General features: G+C 39.2%; 1 protein-coding gene across 2 annotated transcripts; it reads right to left on the bottom strand.

Moving 5' to 3' along the window:
* Positions 1-358: 358 nt before the first annotated feature.
* Positions 359-17,564, bottom strand: LOC139633737 (neurocalcin-delta B). Of its 2 annotated transcripts, none has more exons than XM_071499621.1 (4): positions 17,357-17,564; positions 5,175-5,605; positions 2,819-2,924; positions 359-2,573 (listed from the first exon to the last, which is right to left on the bottom strand). In XM_071499621.1, exons 2-4 carry the CDS (start codon positions 5,550-5,552, stop codon positions 2,479-2,481), a joined length of 579 nt encoding a protein of 192 aa, XP_071355722.1. In that variant the 5' UTR covers positions 5,553-5,605; positions 17,357-17,564; the 3' UTR covers positions 359-2,478. The 2 variants fall into 2 exon arrangements, with proteins under 2 accessions (XP_071355722.1, XP_071355723.1); XM_071499622.1 differs by lacking the exon at positions 17,357-17,564 and adding an exon at positions 16,875-17,007.
* Between the last annotated feature and the right edge of the window lie 71 nt (positions 17,565-17,635).

Raw genomic sequence — 17,635 nt, 5'->3', positions numbered from 1 at the left:
TGTCAAAAAAATTCTGGTGTCAATTTTCGCCAAAAAAATGTTTAGTTTGGCTTGGATTGGATAATTAACACTAAACTAGATCTGCAGCAGAAATCAAATCTTAGACCCAATGAAAACCTCGTAATGGTGCAAAATGTAAGTTGAAAAGTCAAGAGATTGACAAAGACATTAGAATTCATCCTCTGCAGATCTTGAATGTTTGTCCAAAATTTCATGGCAATCCTCCCTATAACAGATATTTCACTTCAAAGACAAAAGACACAACAACAAACCAGTAATGTCTGGAGTTAGAATGATATGTAATTATGTCCATCAGATGCTACATCATGGCTATATAATAATAAAAGACAATCAGCCATTTCCCCATTTTGCCTTTATTTGAATAACAAAATGGACATCCTACACAGAACACATAATGCAAGTTAACAATACAAAATCTACAAAATGATACAGTGACAAAGTTTTTTTTGTTCGACAGATTAACAACTGTACAGTATAAATGGATACAATACTGTGAGTCTTCTTTATTTATTCACCTATATTTGGCACTTGACCACAAGATGCTACTGAAGTGAAATGTGGGGCTGTAGTACCAGATTACCTATTTGAAATGTGCAGAAGCCCACAGAATTTATTACAATTCGCTTTTTTCCCCCCCAGCGTCCTTGTTCGTCCACCTGTGAAAGTGACTGTATCTCATGTTGTTTTCAGAGCACCAGGGACAGACAGGTGTAAATCAAAGCGGATGGAAATAGTAAAGCGTTATTAGTAAATCCTGAAGACAGTGAAGTTTGGTGGATGTGGCCGTTACTGGCTAACAACGTCAGTGCTTTGCTCCGCCAGTTAAGTGGCTGTTACTGTGTCGTAAACGTAAAAATATCCGTTATCTCCATCCTCATGTTAGCAACCAATTTGTCTTATGGTGACAATTGTGCAATATTTGAAATTTGGTGCAGACGAACAGAAGACGTGCACATTCAGAACACGAGATGTCACATTTGCACAAAAACATGATATTTTCAGACATTACCATTGCACTTTATATCATGTATCAGACACACTGTAAATGCACTGTATATGAAAAACGTCATGACAGCCAACGTTTACTTGCTTCCTGGGAGATATGAAGTCAGCAGTGGGGGGTTTGGGATCAGATTGTGAAATCTGAAGCTATTTTCTCTGTCAAAAGGAGAAAAGAAGCTACATAAACTAAATGTAGCATATAATGTTTAAAGCTGGATACATAGCCATATGTGTGGTCCTCTCCTTTTTTTTTTTTTTTTTTAACATCTCTAGCATAAATATGAGTGAATATACTGTACAACTTTCTTTCATATCATATTCGTCAAGTAAAAGAAAATAAAATGTTAATCATCACATTTCAATAATTTATATGTCAAAAATTTTAAAGTGAATCTCTTACACTGCAGCGAATCGCCACAATGTTATCACAGAGTAAAAGAATATATAAGTACATACTATATATTCAAATAACATCTAACTTTTTTGTTTTTGCTTATACACTTGTTGAACCATAGTTGAAGAAAGAGAATCACAGCTCGGTTTCATATGCATATGTCAAGTTCATGTATTCATCAGTGAAATGAATGTGTGAAAATGTGTGTTTCTGTGAAGCGTGTGTATTTGTGTGTGTTTGTGGACACAAAACTTGGCATAAAAAGTCACTTTCAATGAACAGATGGCGTAATCTGTAGTCAGAATATTACCCTTCATTTAGAAATCTGAGTCAGTTTTGGTTTGATGTAACATTCCTCCAAAATTTACATTAAAAACAAGTTTTCCATCCCTTCTAAAATTCCTCTATAGTTAAAAACAACATTTCCCAGATCTCCAATCTACATAGCCATACTGTGAACTGTGAACGCTTGAAGTCCCAGACTCACATACTTCATTTCATCCAGTGTCAACATGGAGTTAGATTGTAATACTTTGTAAAGATCTGTCCGTTGTCACACAACAACCCAAATCACTTAGAGAGAACAAAATGAGCATGATTCCTTTAAATCAGGAATCACGCTTTCAAAAATAACAAATAAAAGAAATAAAAAGAAACAGCGAACTTGGATTCGGCTCAACGTACCTCATGAATCTGTTGGATTATCCTCGCTGGCTGTCCTCTCAGACAGAGATAGCACAGCTTTGATTCAGTGTTTAACAAGTCCTTGATGGGGTTTCAGTCTCTGGAGTGATATTTGTACCATATATGAGACCCATGTTGTCTGTAGCTTTTTACCAGACATAGAGGCGCATGTACATGATGTGCATGTCAGTGTGTGAAATAATATATATGCATCGGGCTTTAGTATTTATAGTATGTAGAGCTGCATGTTATCTGTGTGTGTATGTGTGTGCATGTGCCTCTACAGCTCATGTGTCAATAATCTCAGGTGGGTCAGCTGGGAGAGATTTTGAATATTTGTTAAATTAATCAAAATACGATGAGAAAAGTCCAGTTTTCTACTGCCCGGCACTGCTGGGATCACACTGAAGCAGTCGGACAATGGAGGGGTCATTCTTCGCTCCCTCAACAAACTCCTCAAGAGACAGTTTACCTGGGAAAAGGAGACAGAGATTAGAGTTTGGATAATTATCTTGTTTATTCACTGCAGCAGATCTGAGTTGATAGATTTAAATAGTCGAGTAGATGTCTTCCTGCAAGAATCAGATAATGCTCTGCTGCAGAATCTTGTTTCCAAAGTCTATATTCCTTAAATTACATTCAGTTCTAGGCTTTAAAGACACTATTTTTTCAACAAGCATCACTGCAGCAGAGCTAAAGGCAGTGAGGAAGTCTTACCATCTCGATTTGTGTCCATCTGCCTGAAGATCTTGTCTGTGCGTTTCTCAGGTGTGGACTCATCCTCAGGCATCTTCATCACAGAGGAAACCATCTTGTAAATGGCCTAAAGACGGAGGGAACAGAGACAGAAAAATCATAAACAGAAGGACTCTCATTAGAACTGACAAATAATTTTTTGACCGAGATTTCTATCAGTGTTTTTTCACTGTGTGTCTTTTTCATTTTTTACAGCAGGTATTCCAGGCAGAAGCATAACTGCTGATTTAGCTGGGCTGTTGCACAGTGCAGGAAAAAAAAAAATCTAAGAGAAATATATATATACACAACCCATCAATCAACTTATCTCGTCCGGGAGGAAGCAAGATAAAGGATTACTTTCGTTTATGTTTGGCTCTGCTGCCTGATTTGACTCCACAGAAACAAACAGGAAGTATCAATGCCTAAAAGAGGTACTTGAGATTTTTTTTTAAATAGACAATGAATCAAAGAAGAGAACTGTGTTTGCCTCATTGTTTACGTTTTCTTGACATAACATTTAAAACTGCAGCAGTTAGTATCTGTTAATATTCTTGGTCTATGTCAATGGATCTGAAATCTAGTTCACTAAAAAATTAATTTGGTCAAATTAAAACAATTGCACAATAATTCGACAGTAACTCAAAAGAACTGCATATCTAAAAACATCTACTTTCAATCTAATCTAAAGAAAACATCAAATGTGACAGAAATGGATGCTGCTGCTTGGAACAATATTTCAACCTGATGTCTGGCTGTGAAAAAAGCAGTTAGTGAACAGCAAACTTTCATTTTCTTTCACTCCTGTACTATCGTTCTTCACTGCCTTCAGTCCTCTCCCTCCATTCCTATGATCTTTCTGACAAACACTCTAACCACAGAACTGGTGCAGAATTTCCCCTAATGACAGTTTTCACACTTAAGTGTTTGGCTGATTTTCTCTTTCAGTACAGCAAACATGCACCAGAACAGCTGGATACAGCTGCATCCATCACACAGACACTAACAACACCTACAACAGTGATCGAGGCTGCAGGTATTAATTACTTTCATTATCAGTCCGTTCGTTAGTTACTGTATTGATTTTTCTTTAGATTTTGTGGCTGCAGCTCAGTCTTGATTGATCACCCAATTAAAGTATTTAACTACATGTAATGATAAATGATGAAGAAAAGCAAGCGGCTCTTAACTTTTGTGAAGGACGAGCAAATAAATGACTACTTACTTATAATATATACATTTCTGTCCATCAACTAATCAATTATCAGGTAACCAACATCAATATGGAAGAAGCACTATGTTTTTTGAGGCGGCATATATAGTTATGCTCATCTTAAGGCGATGCTATTGTTATTTTGTTGCTTATTTGACACTAGTAGTAAATGATATCACTAGGAAAAACGGCACAGAAATGTCAATTCAACAATCTGAAAAAATAATACTGGAGCTGAAACAATTAGTTGAGCAAAAATATCAAACATTCTCTGGTTACAGGCATCACAATGGATTCTGGGTAATATTGATATTAACTATAAACAACTATTTTTTTTAATTTAAAAATTAATCAATTGATCTAAAATATAATCGCCATTGAATTAATAATAAAAATAGTCATTAGATGCTGCTCTGTATTGGACAAATGGATATTTTGTGAATATATCGGAGCATAAACACATAAACACACCTACTCGCTTTACACACACATTTTAAATAAAGAACACTGACTCGCAGAATGGGATTACACATTCTTTGGCCCTCTGCTCAATTTAGCACCGTGATGTGTGATGTAACAACATGTGTGAGGAATTGCTGGGTGGTGTGGGTGGTGTGTGTGTGTGTGTGTGTGTGTGTGTGTGTGTGTGTGTGTGTGTGTGTGTGTGTGTGTGTGTGTGTGTGTGTGTGTGTGTGTGTGTGTGTATCTGATGCTCTGACAGAAGTCTGAGCATCAGAAGAGGACCGCTCCCTTCTAGAAATATACCACAGCCAAGTCTTTTTTGGGGACGTCTCAGGACCTGAGAGGAACTGCTGGTTTCTAAAATTACACAACAGCTGGTTTCCCTGCTGTGGGCAGTCAAATGGTACACAACACAGAAGCAGATGGATATATGATGTAGCAGCTGGTGTGGATGGCTGAGCAAAAATGTTGCTTCAGAACAGGAGTAGTTTAAGTACTGGGCAGTATGATGTTACCATGATGGCATGCAATGGCCACCGACAGACTGAGGGCTATATAAAGCTAAAGAGGCAGACGGTGTGAATAGATGAGAGAGTGAAGGATAGAGGGAAATAAAGACAGAAGAATGCAAAACTAAAACAAAGATAGCCACAGCAGACCTACCGTTACAATCTCCAGCATCTCTGCCTTGCTAATGTATCCATTCCCATCCAGGTCGTACATACTGAACGCCCACTTCAGCTTCTGGTCCAGTCGACCACGTGAGGTCACGCTCAGGGCAATGATGAACTCCCTGAAGTCGATAGTTCCGTCTCCATTGGCGTCAAATGTGCGGAAGACGTGTTCGGCGAACTTGGAGGCATCTCCATAAGGGAAGAAGTTGGCGTAGATCTTCTTGAACTCCTCCATGGAGAGAGCGCCGCTGGGGCAGTCCCTCAAGAAGCCCTTGTACCACTCGGTGATCTCGTGCTCGGTGAAGTCTGTGTTATCCACCAGGTCCTGCATGACGTCGGGACGGAGCTTGCTGTTCTGTTTGCCCATGGTCTCTGCTTATGTTGAGGCTGTGGCTGGTGTGAGGGCGGCGGTGGGTTAGACTGCCGAAGAAGAAAAAAGGTTGTTAGAAATCATCCACAATGGCCTTGAGCCTTTTTTGATAGAGAATGGGGAGGAAAGACGGGCAGGAAGGACAGTGACGTAACAATGGGAACAAAAAGTACAGACACATATTAAGCATAAAATAGCTGAATTAACCTCTGTCGTAAAGGCACCAAAACCATGTAAACCAATATAAAAAAAAAACCACATTTGTGAAACAAAACATTAACATTTATGAGATAAACTGAGTGCTATTTAACACAGTAAATGCCATATATTTAATGAGCAGGCTTTTTGCCAACTAAACTGCACATGAGACAAAATGCCTCAGGATCTGCTTGGCTTACATCCTCTGCTTAAAAATGACCTGTGAGAAACCCTGCAGGGAGTTATGGGATGTGAGTGTCCTATCATCACATATGGTTTTCACTGAGCTGTCATTGAAACTTGGGTAGAAATTTTTATCAAGTCCTGCAATATCCCGAGCATTTCAAATTGGCAGATACATTTTAGGAAAAAGGTGACAGCACCTACAGCATTTTGTTTTTGTTTCAGTTTTTCCTTTTACTTTATGTATTTAATGCATCTGGATTAGTTAGTTGCCACTTATCAAGTTTAGATTTTTTGCTGCCATGTTGTTCATTTTTGTCTGCATTTTCAGGGATAATTTACTTGAAAGTTAAAAAAGTCAGGCTGATGTTTTTTTTTGTTTTTTTTAATGCAACCTGGTCTTATCTTTTTCATTATGTTTGTTTCTGTTTGATTACAAATGCAAATAAAAGTTATCATGAAAGCAATGTGTGTTCACCAGATAAAGGAAAAGCAGGGAGATAAAAGCTGGGTATGTGGTCTTGAGCAGATGCAGAGCCATGCTGATTCTCCCATGCACCTGCAGCACGAGACCACCAAATGCTCTCAAGGTGCAAAACTACCACAGATGCACAACCACACCCACACTTACAGTGTAGCACACACACTGTTGATAACCCCAGTGCATGCCAGTTCAGCTGTGCATGCATCTCTGCAGATGCAGCTTCCATTTCCTGCAGGAACTCTGATGCCTCGATACACACATCCACATCCTCTGTATTAATAGTTGAGATAGTTTATTGACCTCATATGGCATTTAAAAAACAACATCTGCAGAAACAGAGAGACTGTATCATGGTAAATCCTGAGTCCAGTTTTACTTAACTCAAGCCACTGAACTGTGTCTGACAAGAATCACATTCCTCTGTGACGAAAGTGATCAGGGAGTCTTAACACTCAACAGAGGATGCACTTCATCATATAACCCTGCAGCTAATGTGCTTTGCACTTTTCCCCTGTGAGACCACTAGTTGCTGCTGAGCTGTCCAGGCTAAAGACAAGAGGGGAGCTGTTCTAAGCTTAGCCGAGGATAATGACAGATAAAATCGGCAATGTCAGGTCAGGCCAAAGCAAATTACAGTACAGGTAGCTTGTTCCAGGAAAGCATGTCATGATCTGTCACCTCTATGTTTCCAATCAATGTTTGCTTTTTTTCTCGCATTGTTTAAAGACTCCAAAGCTAAAATAAGAAAGGGGTAGATCATAAAATGTAACAAACAAATATGTTACTGACTTATCCCTTGTGTTAAGCACTTCAGGATCAATTTTCCATTTACTGACCGTCACAAAAGTCATATAGGTACATATTTACATTTTTCTTTTTGAATAACAACACTGCATGCAAATGCAGACAGTCATCCCATTCATTCATTTAGCTGATCCATTGACTGATCCAAGGCCGACGAGAAAAGAGCCATCATGTTTGCTTCCGTGGAAACTGGGTGCTTCAGTGGAAATATGCTCTGCCTGCCAATAAAAAATGAATTTAGCGCTAATGAAAAGTGCTGCGACAATGGCAAGCACAACAGGAAACACTTTTAACAAAACAGTCAAAAACCATGCAAGCAATACACAAGCAGAGGGTAATGGAAACAAGACTAACACACACCAATTCATCTGGCAACATTTTAAGTGAAACTGTGCACAAAGATTTGCAAGGAAGTGGGTCCAGTTTGAATTGAATTGCCTGCATTTTCATTAGTTTTGTTAACTGCTATCTGCATGGGCTCGGTCCTCGTCTGCCTGTATTCCACTCACATACACGCACTTGTTCCATAAACAGCCAGCTATAATCCTTTAATTAACTCTGAGTAAACAATGAGCCCCAGCAATGTGGCAGCCGCCTCTAATGAGTTCCCCGCTGTTACCTATAGTTCACTTTAATGCCAGCGTGAGCGCTACAGCAGCGTGAAGAGGAGATTAACACCTGTTTTACACACTCATCTCTCCTGGAACAAAACACATCGGCGGCTACACAGCAGGCGCTCGGTGTGTCTGCCTTTAAAGTAGACAGAGGCGAACAGTCTGGATTTGATGTTTTGATAGACAAAGGTGGGGGTTTTGGGATTTGATGCAGGGACACTGTTAATTTACCACTGAAACATTAGAGTGATATTTGCGCCTAATATGCTTTTTTCACTGTAGACATTTTAATTATGTGGCTCTGTTGGAGCGGTTGTTATCAATAATTGGAAATATGTCTTTACCTGGGAAGCAGACTGGATGACTATAAGTGATCTTGTTTTAGGCAGATTATAAAACTAAAAACCACCCAGCAACTTGTCAGCTGAATTCAGTGCCTGATCAATTAGATTTGCCATATGAACATAGTAGATCCTGTAATGTAGCAGCACACATGCAAAATAGTTTGAAACAAGGTCCCTTAAAGATTATTTAGTAAAAACAAGGAAAGTTACATTTGTTTCCTCCTGTATTCAACTTCTACAAGCACATACAATATTTGAAACATAGGTTATGTACTTGAGAAGACTGATCACGTCATTTATCATTTATTTTCATCTTTAGTTTTGGCTCATCTTCAAATTATCCAAACATGGTCTGGCTACACTTTTTGTTTCAGGTCTTACAGAGACCCCTTACATCTGAAAACCCAAAGCTTTTTAACAGTTAACAAGACAAAGGGGAATCGTGCTTTTGCTATTACCTCCGACATCATGTTTAACTGTAGAATTAGACTTTAACACCTTTACTTGTCTGACAACTCTTCTGCAGCACAACACACTTTATTTACCAGATCGTGTAAGCGGTTTCTGGTGGTCTTATACAGTCCATGGATGACCATTTCCATGTGACTTAACCACAGATAGATACAAATACTTACACAATCTGGTTAATACAACAAATCTATCTGACTGTGTGTGCATTATTACACATGCACTTTCCAGCGACCCAAACAGTCCTGGCTACCTCCATTAATTTCATTCATAAACTCTTTCTTCGTCTGCTGCGGTGACTGGTCCGTCACATACCCTGCAATCTGCACTTTAAGTGCTTAATGGATTGTGGAGCGTTTCCATGATTACTGAGGCCACGTTGTCATAACGACTGACCATATTCGCCTTTGTTTCTTGCTAGTGAGCAAGAAAACATATTAGTTTACATAGATCCTTTAAACCCAACAGCATTTAAAAACACTTTCTGCGAAGATTGTCGGCTTGTTAGACTGTTTGCTTTCAGCTGCAGCCCTAATCACAGCCTCCTTCCATCCAGAGTGTTTACACATTAATGTGGAGGAACAGAGCCGACGAAAATGTTTCTCTCTCTCCATTACTCTAAAAGAGGGGGGCGATTAATTAGTGTTAGTCTGAATAGCTCTACAACGACAACAACAACACGAGCTACAGGATGTATTGAAGCAAATGTTTGACATTTGAAACACTTTTTAACCAGAGCTGCAAGTAAATATTATTTTATATCGATGTTATGATGATTTTTTTTTCAATAGTTTTGCCTGTAAAATGTCAGAAACTAGATGAAAAATACCAATCACAATTTTCAAGATGAGATCTTAAAATTGCTTCTTCGTCCTTCCTGTCCAACTGTTTAAACAGAGAAAAGCAGAAAAGCACAGTCACATTTTTAGCAGCTGGAATTAGCCAATGTTTGGCATTTTGTTGATAAATGGGCAACTTTACTTCGAGTCCCCCTCTTTAAGATTTATTAGCAATGTGAAACAGATAGATAAACAAATAGATGGGTTAAAACACACTGTAATGTAGTTTTAAGTAGGAATTATAACTTCTCCTATGAAGACATATTTTTTTTATCATTACTACTGTTTTTAATATATGTCATAATGTCATTTATTATCCATGTCATACATCAGACCTCCATTATCACATGCCCACAGGAACAGTTATTGTTATTGTTGACAAACATCAATAAACAATTATAACTGTTTAAAACTACATAATATAGTCTTATAAACCATGTATTAAGTGTTTATGCCTATAAATGTTGAAGAGAGGTGGTTATATGAAGTATGAAAAAGTGGCTTTTTTTCAGTGGGCATTTTTTAAGTGGTTAAAACACGTTTTCTGCTGACCCCATCCAAAGCGGTACCACACTCAGCTTCTGTGCCGATATTCGTGTGTACTTCTCCAAACTGGGAGCACGTCCATCTGAATCTATAGCAGGTAATACATATGTATGAACTATGTATAAGCCCCACTTCAAATATCCTAACTATCCCTTAAAAGTGTTACCTTTTTGTTCTGCCTCTGTATATTTTAATTATTTGGATCTAATTAAATCAAATTTAAATCTAACTGAAGATTAAAGCTCAATTTAGGAGCAGGTTGTCTATTAATCATAGGGTTGGTGGTTCAGTATGTGCTGGTAAAAATCTAAGTCATTATGGATAAAAAATATCTGAAAAACTAACTTGATTTCATTGGCTTTCTAATTCCTCTCCCTCCTGGCTGAAGGTCTGTGGGTATTTTTAAAAGAAGAAGTCGGGATGAGAGCTCAGACCTCCACTGAACATCCCTTCAACCAGTCATCCTAAGAACTCTGCTATTTCTGGCTCTCCTGAGATCACTGCCTACAATTAAAACCACTAAGACTCTTACCTGCTGCTGGCAGACCTGTGATGGCCCCGTTACATAACCGAGGCTCTGACAAGTGGACATGTCACGTGGTAGAGACAAGCTTCTACCTCGACCATCTCATAAGGTCAAGACAAGTGAGTGAACGCTGGTTTAACCTCCTGAGCGTGTCTGAGAGGAGAGCGGGCTTGAGATGGAGACGGTGACCTCAGCCTGGTTGGGTTTTAACCAGCAGAGAACAGGCTGTCACTTTCAGTTTCTAATGACACTGACAGGACACACATAATCATCATGCACATTTAGTGTTGAGACCTTTAGAGGAGGACAGGATCAACCTGCTGGGCTCTCAGACAGACTTAACTCCTGAAACCCCCGAACAAACAACAACAAGCTCTGCTGCACCATAGTGGTAAGAAGCTAAAGACAAAATCATAACAACAACAGCAGTGACAGCAACTGAAGGATCAAACAGTGAGAAGCTCCCAGGTGCAAATATCTTCTTACCCAACAACTACTGACAGTAACATTTGAAAAAACAAAACATCATATTTTTATGCCAGTGTAACACAAATGCTGCACATTTAAAGACAAATGCAGAAAAGCGAGCTGGGTAATGTTTGTAAATGTTCATATCAGTGCTAATACTTGAGTGATAACAAAACTGTGCTTTTTCAACACTGCAGCTTGGGTGAAAATATTACTCAACAAAATTTGTAAGCCTGCAACAAACAGTTGTTTTCATTATCAATTAATCTGCCACAAAATTGGTTGGAAATTATATTAATAAGTGAGCAAAGTGATTAAAGGATTCACTGATTTGAGCCTCAAAAATGTGAGTATTTTTTTTATTTTCTTATCCTACAATAGTAAAATGAACATCTTAGGTTCTGAACTGTTGGTGGGACAAAAACAAAACACTTTAATTAGGATGGGCATATCTTACCAATTGCTGAAATTTTTTGGACCAAACAATGAATCACTTATTCAAGAAAATTCTTAGTTTTAAGTAAACAAGCCTAAGAGTAAACAAGCGTTTGATTCTAACTTTCTAACATCGATTATTGAACAGTGTTAAGTGTTCAGAAGCATACTGGTCAGTACTTGAGCAGTATGCATGCACTGAAGATTAGGGTTTTGTTTTTTTTCTAGTTTAAGCATTATTCATACTTTCTAGTTTACAACCACTGACATGAAGGAAGTGAAGAAGACAAAACTCTTCAGTGTCACAGTTGACCCTTTCTTGCTCCTTGAATCAAAGGCCCTGCACACAACTTCCATCCCAGAACATCTTGTTGCCCACTTACATAACAGGCAGAAGGCTCCATTTATATCCTGCAGGTAAATCTTAACCCAGGAGCCTCACTGATAATCCAAGAACAGAGAGAGGGAGCTGGCTGGAGGCCAACACAGACCCACAATGACTGAAAACAGCCTCAATCACAGATCATGAACTTATGAATGATATATTCATAACACAATATGATCCATCTGTGACCAGGCTGCAGCTCTGAGAGCAGTTATTCTCAACATAACAGGCAAACACTTATGAGAACTGCAGGATCTGCAATCTGATATTCACATGCTGGTCAAAATTAAATAACTGTTTCATTTCAGCTGCGATAAGATATAAAAAACGACAAGCTTGGATTTGACAGGTTCAGCAAAGGACAAATTCAAACAAACCGAGGGGCTGCAGCTCAAATTTGAATGTGATTCTGATTTCAGGTTGAACCACATGGAGACACATGATGCTGAGAATTTGCAGCATCACAACCTCTCACAACATCTCTCTGTCTTCTCAACTATCTAAACAAGTAATTTATCAGTAAGAGATCAGGGTTGTGTTTCACTCATTAATTTCATTCATCTGTTGTTATATAATTGATTAAAACGGTTTTATACATTGTTTTAGGCTCTGTATGACGAATGCCACCTCCACATTCTCTAATACATAATCTGAGATCAACATCAAACCAAAACTTCAGTCATTTACACATTGATCATAGTTGAATTTGCTGTCTATGCTCACTCTCTCTCTCTCACTCTATTCAATCTGTCACTGAAAGTGAAGTGTGCTCAAAATCAGAGTCATCACATAAAAAGCGACAAAAAAACACATATTATTGTGTAAACACTTTTATATTGTAAAACCTATGTCAGTCTATGCTACTTGAGAGTTCACTTAATGACTTTAGCAAATAAATCTTCACAGATGTTACATGGCAGGTCGAGGACATCTTCATTCACCTAGAGAGCCGTTTGCAGACAACAACTGCGTAAGATGACGTAAAAGGCATAACTCTCGACAAGTTCTTCCTGTAATTCAAACATCTTTTCAAGTACCTCTCGTCAAGGAGGTGCAGAAAGTTATGGATTTCAGCTATAAACAACACTGAGTAATGAGTGGTATATTCTGAATAGACCTATTTTAGGTTTCGTGACGCACTTTCTGACCACATCTTGTGAATGTCAGAGGGATGGAGCAGCTCGTACTCCAAAAAGAGAGGGAAACGCTGGACCAGGTTCAAGCAGCTGGGAGGCCTGCAATGCTGCTACAAACTCATTTCCTGTCTTTTACCAATGCTACACTCACTGTAACTTTATTTTGTTGTAGATGACAAATTGGACTGACATTTGGTGCATGAAAATGCATCATCAAACCAAAGCAGTGCAGCCTTGTAAGCCTACAAAGATAACCGTCAACCTTTTATTCAAAAGATCAACATCAGTGTCATTTAAGAGCAGTAGAAAAAAAAAGGGAGTAGCAAACTTCCTACAAACACCAGTGAGATCCTAGAGCTTATTGAAAACTCTCGACTCAAGGCTGTTCTTTTTACCTCAAACCTAGATTTCATCTACCGCTGCATGTGAGCAACTGAAAACAGCACCTACAGTAATGATCAACATGGGCACATCAAAGTCATGTCAGAGCAGTTACATCTTCAACCAACTGAAACTACTCTTTAGTTTTGTTGGCAGCTGGGCACAGAAAACTACAATATTTTGCTCCAAAACATCTGCTAAAACATGCAACAGAGGCACAAAAAGAGACACAAAAATGGTGTTGGCCATGACTTACATTAAAAACTGCCTGGTTTCTCACCTGCGCTGTTGTGGCTCATATTTCACAAGTTCTAAAACTGATGACCTGCAGCTCCGCTCATCTTGTCACACCACATACTTCTGTTCCCTCCTGAAGTCGTCTTCTGGCTACAGCCCATCTGCAATCACAAGTCTGATTGGCAGACATGTGATCGCCTCCATCGAACGCTGCTGCAGCACAGCATACCTTTGAGAGCACCCCTGCTCACATTACATGTATCGTGACCAGGGCTGTTCAGTGTGGCGTGCTTAAGCGGCTCCTTGAATATCTGGCTGCAACTCTACCTCCTGTGTTATTTTGTGTAAGGTCAGAACTGGTCCACAGTTGGTCCAACCTGTACCAGAGTCTGAGGAAACCAGTTTCAGCAGAAGGTTTCATTCTGTTGCTATCAGGCAAACACTATTACTGTGCAGTCGGGAAAAGAAGATTATACGAATTTGCAACTAAACTTATCAAAATCTTGTGGTGAAAAGGCTTCCCAAAGCGAGATAAAAGTAAACATAAGATTGTGAAACAACTAAAAGTGGAAGTAATATTGCTGATTTGTAAATCTAACTAAAATTACATCTAATTACAACATAATAAATGAAAATGTAAAATGCACAAAGACCATGTGTTCAATACGACAGTCTCAGGACACAAACATCATCCAGTTTAGAGCTGTAACATTTAATGAACACTTTTTTTCACAATTTTTTTTACAATCATTGGTTGCAGCCCTAATCTAGCAGCTTCCTCTATAAGAGTGTAAACGTAAAACAGTTTCAGATCATAATGAGGCTGAAAATTATGTCACCCTTAAAACAAACTTTCATAGCAACGGTTCTAAAAATAGCCACAACTTCCTCTTACACTTCATAACATTTGTTTTAATAAAATACTACCTTTATCACTACAATATATCTGTCTTTTCAGGAATCATCAATGAAACCTGAATTGTGGTAAATGCTCCACCTCAACTGGCAATTCAACTCAGATATTGGTACAAGTGACAGGTTTTGCTTTTCTGAATATCTAAGCAGTTTTTTGTTCATTTTCCAACAGTCTGCAAATGTGATATACATGAAGTGTCAGCTTAAAACCCTTTTTGAAAATTATTTCTTTGCTTGATAATGTCTTAGACCATTTCTTCCTTTCTCTAAATGTAACTAAAAATCCCATCCATCCCGTCTTTGAGAGACCTGAGGCAGCAACTTCATCATAATGCAGCACACACGAGCTCCCATTGTCAGCCTGAGAGCTTCGTGCGTCAAGGCGCTGCAGAAAACCACAATCATGACAGAGAGGCCATTATGAGGGAACGAATGAGAACAAGATAAAAAAGTGTCACTGACAACAACTGCAAGAAGGTAGGCAGAGCTGCGAAACAGAGCCAGGATTGGACAAACACACTCACACACTCGCAGCAAATTGTGATTGCATGAGGAGAGTGCTGTTTGCTTTGCACTGACCATTTAAATGTGCCTCTAACTGAAACAGCCTGTTGTAAAGACAAAGCCTGCAGAGATGGAAATGTCAATCTGTCTGATGACTAAACAACTCCCACCCGTTTCTGTCAGTGATACATATCTGCTGCACAGCATTCGAGAAATGCTGCTTTCTATCAAAAAAATGATCTGTGTGAGAGGCTAGAATCAGTTTTTACTTGCCTTTGAAGTTCCCTCTTGCTCTTTCCTCTTTTAGTTGAATCTTCCACTCATCCTTGCTTTCTCCCAATCACTTTTCCTGTCTGCTTCCTCTCAAAAAGGTCTAATTCTATTCAAAAGAGCACTGACTGCTGCCCAGACAAGCCTAACTACAGAGGATGCTGCCAGTGTGGTCAGTCTGGCCCAGAACAAACCCACAAGACACCCACACCAACGAAAATAGATCATCTGTTCAAATTTAGCAAACATTTGTAAGCATTCAGCATCTTGAAATGTTTGGAGGGATAGTTTTGACACCAAGGGGGCTATTATCTTGACTCCACCCTTGTGCCAGCACCTCTACAGGTCTTTAGATTTTTCTTCCCATGTTGTATTGGCTTCCTGAGGAGCTGGATAGTGTGCTTCACTTCAGCAATTTCCTAAAAACATATCAAACATTTGGAAGCCACACAGATTCAAAAGCAGCAAAACACGATGTTATTTCAGACTCTGTTTGTTGTGAGTAGTTTTCAGTTTCCTCTGTGTGAGTGAACCTCTTTCCTCTCCTTTCCTGCCACTGAATTTTTCATCTGGGCCCGTGAACTTAAGCCTCTCCTGTCACTGTAACATTTATTTTTCTCCTTCTGTGTCCACTCGTGTCTTTTCACCTCATCTTCCTCTCTCATCACCTCTTCAACACCTCACTGCGACCACCAGAGGAAATTCAAACATGCCAGGTTCCTGTTTACATGCCACATCAAACCACACCAACGACATTTAATTACCACAAGCCACCAGCCGAAAAAGTAAATTTGCACAGGGACAAGTGAGGTCTCTTAAATCTACAAGCCACTTTAAGAAGCAGCAATCATGTCTGTTTAATCCTCAGTCCTACTTTGGCTGCTTGTCTGGTGGAAACTGGAAAGCAACATGGTCCACTGATGAAGCAATTTAATGTAGGGTTGGAAAATAACAAATTTCCTACCTGATTAACCTAGCTGATAATTTAGTCCACTGTATCTGTCACAATATATGTCTATATATTCTGAGACTTGTTAAATACTTTATGTAAATTCAATATCTTTGGAGTCAAGCAATTTGAAGACCTCAAACATTAGTCTTCAACAATCAATTGCTATAAACTACACAATGCCAGAATGACTGAAAATAACAAAATTAATTATTATTATCACTAATTGTTTTGCCAAATACATCCTGTAACTCATGTTCTGGTGTTGCTGTAGCACAAGCAATGTGAGGATGTCACCTTGAAATTCAGGGAAATCAAAATTATTTATTTATTTAAAATAACAGTGAGCTTAACTCATAATGGAAATATTAAGTATTTGCAACCCCACAAACAAGGAGAAGCTGCAAATCCTCTCATTTGAGATTGTTGCTTGACAAATGTCGTCCTCATACTGTTACTTTCCCCTCAAGTCCCTTGTTTCTAATTTTTTGAGAACTATCCTATAACACGTAAATGCACTTAAGTTCATCATAATGAAAGCACAACCGTATACTGTCACTGTACAGATCCTACATCATGAGACTGAATATACAAAAGATATTCATTTAAAGAAAAACAAACATCTCCACCCACTTGTCAATGTAAAGCACCACCAGTCTGCCTCCTCTCTCCTGCTTGAATCCACTGACTGACTGATGTGTATTTGCTGAAATGAGATACCCAGCCTCAGGACTCCCTCTTCACTTCCTGTTCTCACTCATGCTACAATTAAGTATGGGGAGAGTGAAGACAACAAGCTCCTCTCCGGCTCCTCTGTGGGTTCATTCAGGACAAGAAGAAGCAGCTTCATCCGATTAGAAATGTGGGTAAAGCTTTATCCGCTGCTAGCATCTTGCAATGCTGCAGCACTGCAAAGTTATGGACGAAATTGTGTAAATACAGTTGTTCCTGGTATTGAACCCAGACGGAAACGAGTGTTAGTAATTGTTTCAACAGCTTCAACCTGTAAACTCAACTCACCTGATCTACATGGAAGAAAAAAAAAAAAAAAAAAAAAAGTAACAGGAAGCGGACAAACTGCCAAGGAGGGAACAGGCACATTGGCGACAACTTACCTCGCTTTTAAGTTGCTGTGGAGGGCCTGTTAAAAATCTCTTTAATAGTCCATTACCTCGCTTCCAAAAAAAAAAAAAAGTTTCAGACGCAGGGCAACAGGTTGCAGGGACCTCGCAGGAGCAGGACTTTACCGGATGCTCTCAGCTCAAACTCCGGCAGCTTCTTCCCGAGCAGCTGCACACACTCTGCTTAGCCCTGCAGCCTCTCGCCGTGACGTCAAGGCTGCTCGTCACATGGTCGGGCGGCGACCAATGGGATGCCGCGTCGTCCTGGCAACA

The sequence above is a fragment of the Trachinotus anak genome, unplaced genomic scaffold (assembly GCF_046630095.1).
Source record: "Trachinotus anak isolate AG129_WGS33_773 ecotype Australia unplaced genomic scaffold, CSIRO_AGI_Tana_v1 ptg000016l, whole genome shotgun sequence".
NCBI lineage: Eukaryota > Metazoa > Chordata > Actinopteri > Carangiformes > Carangidae > Trachinotus > Trachinotus anak.
The sequence above is the reverse complement of the archived record's forward strand: the minus strand, read 5'-3'. Positions and strand labels throughout refer to the sequence as shown.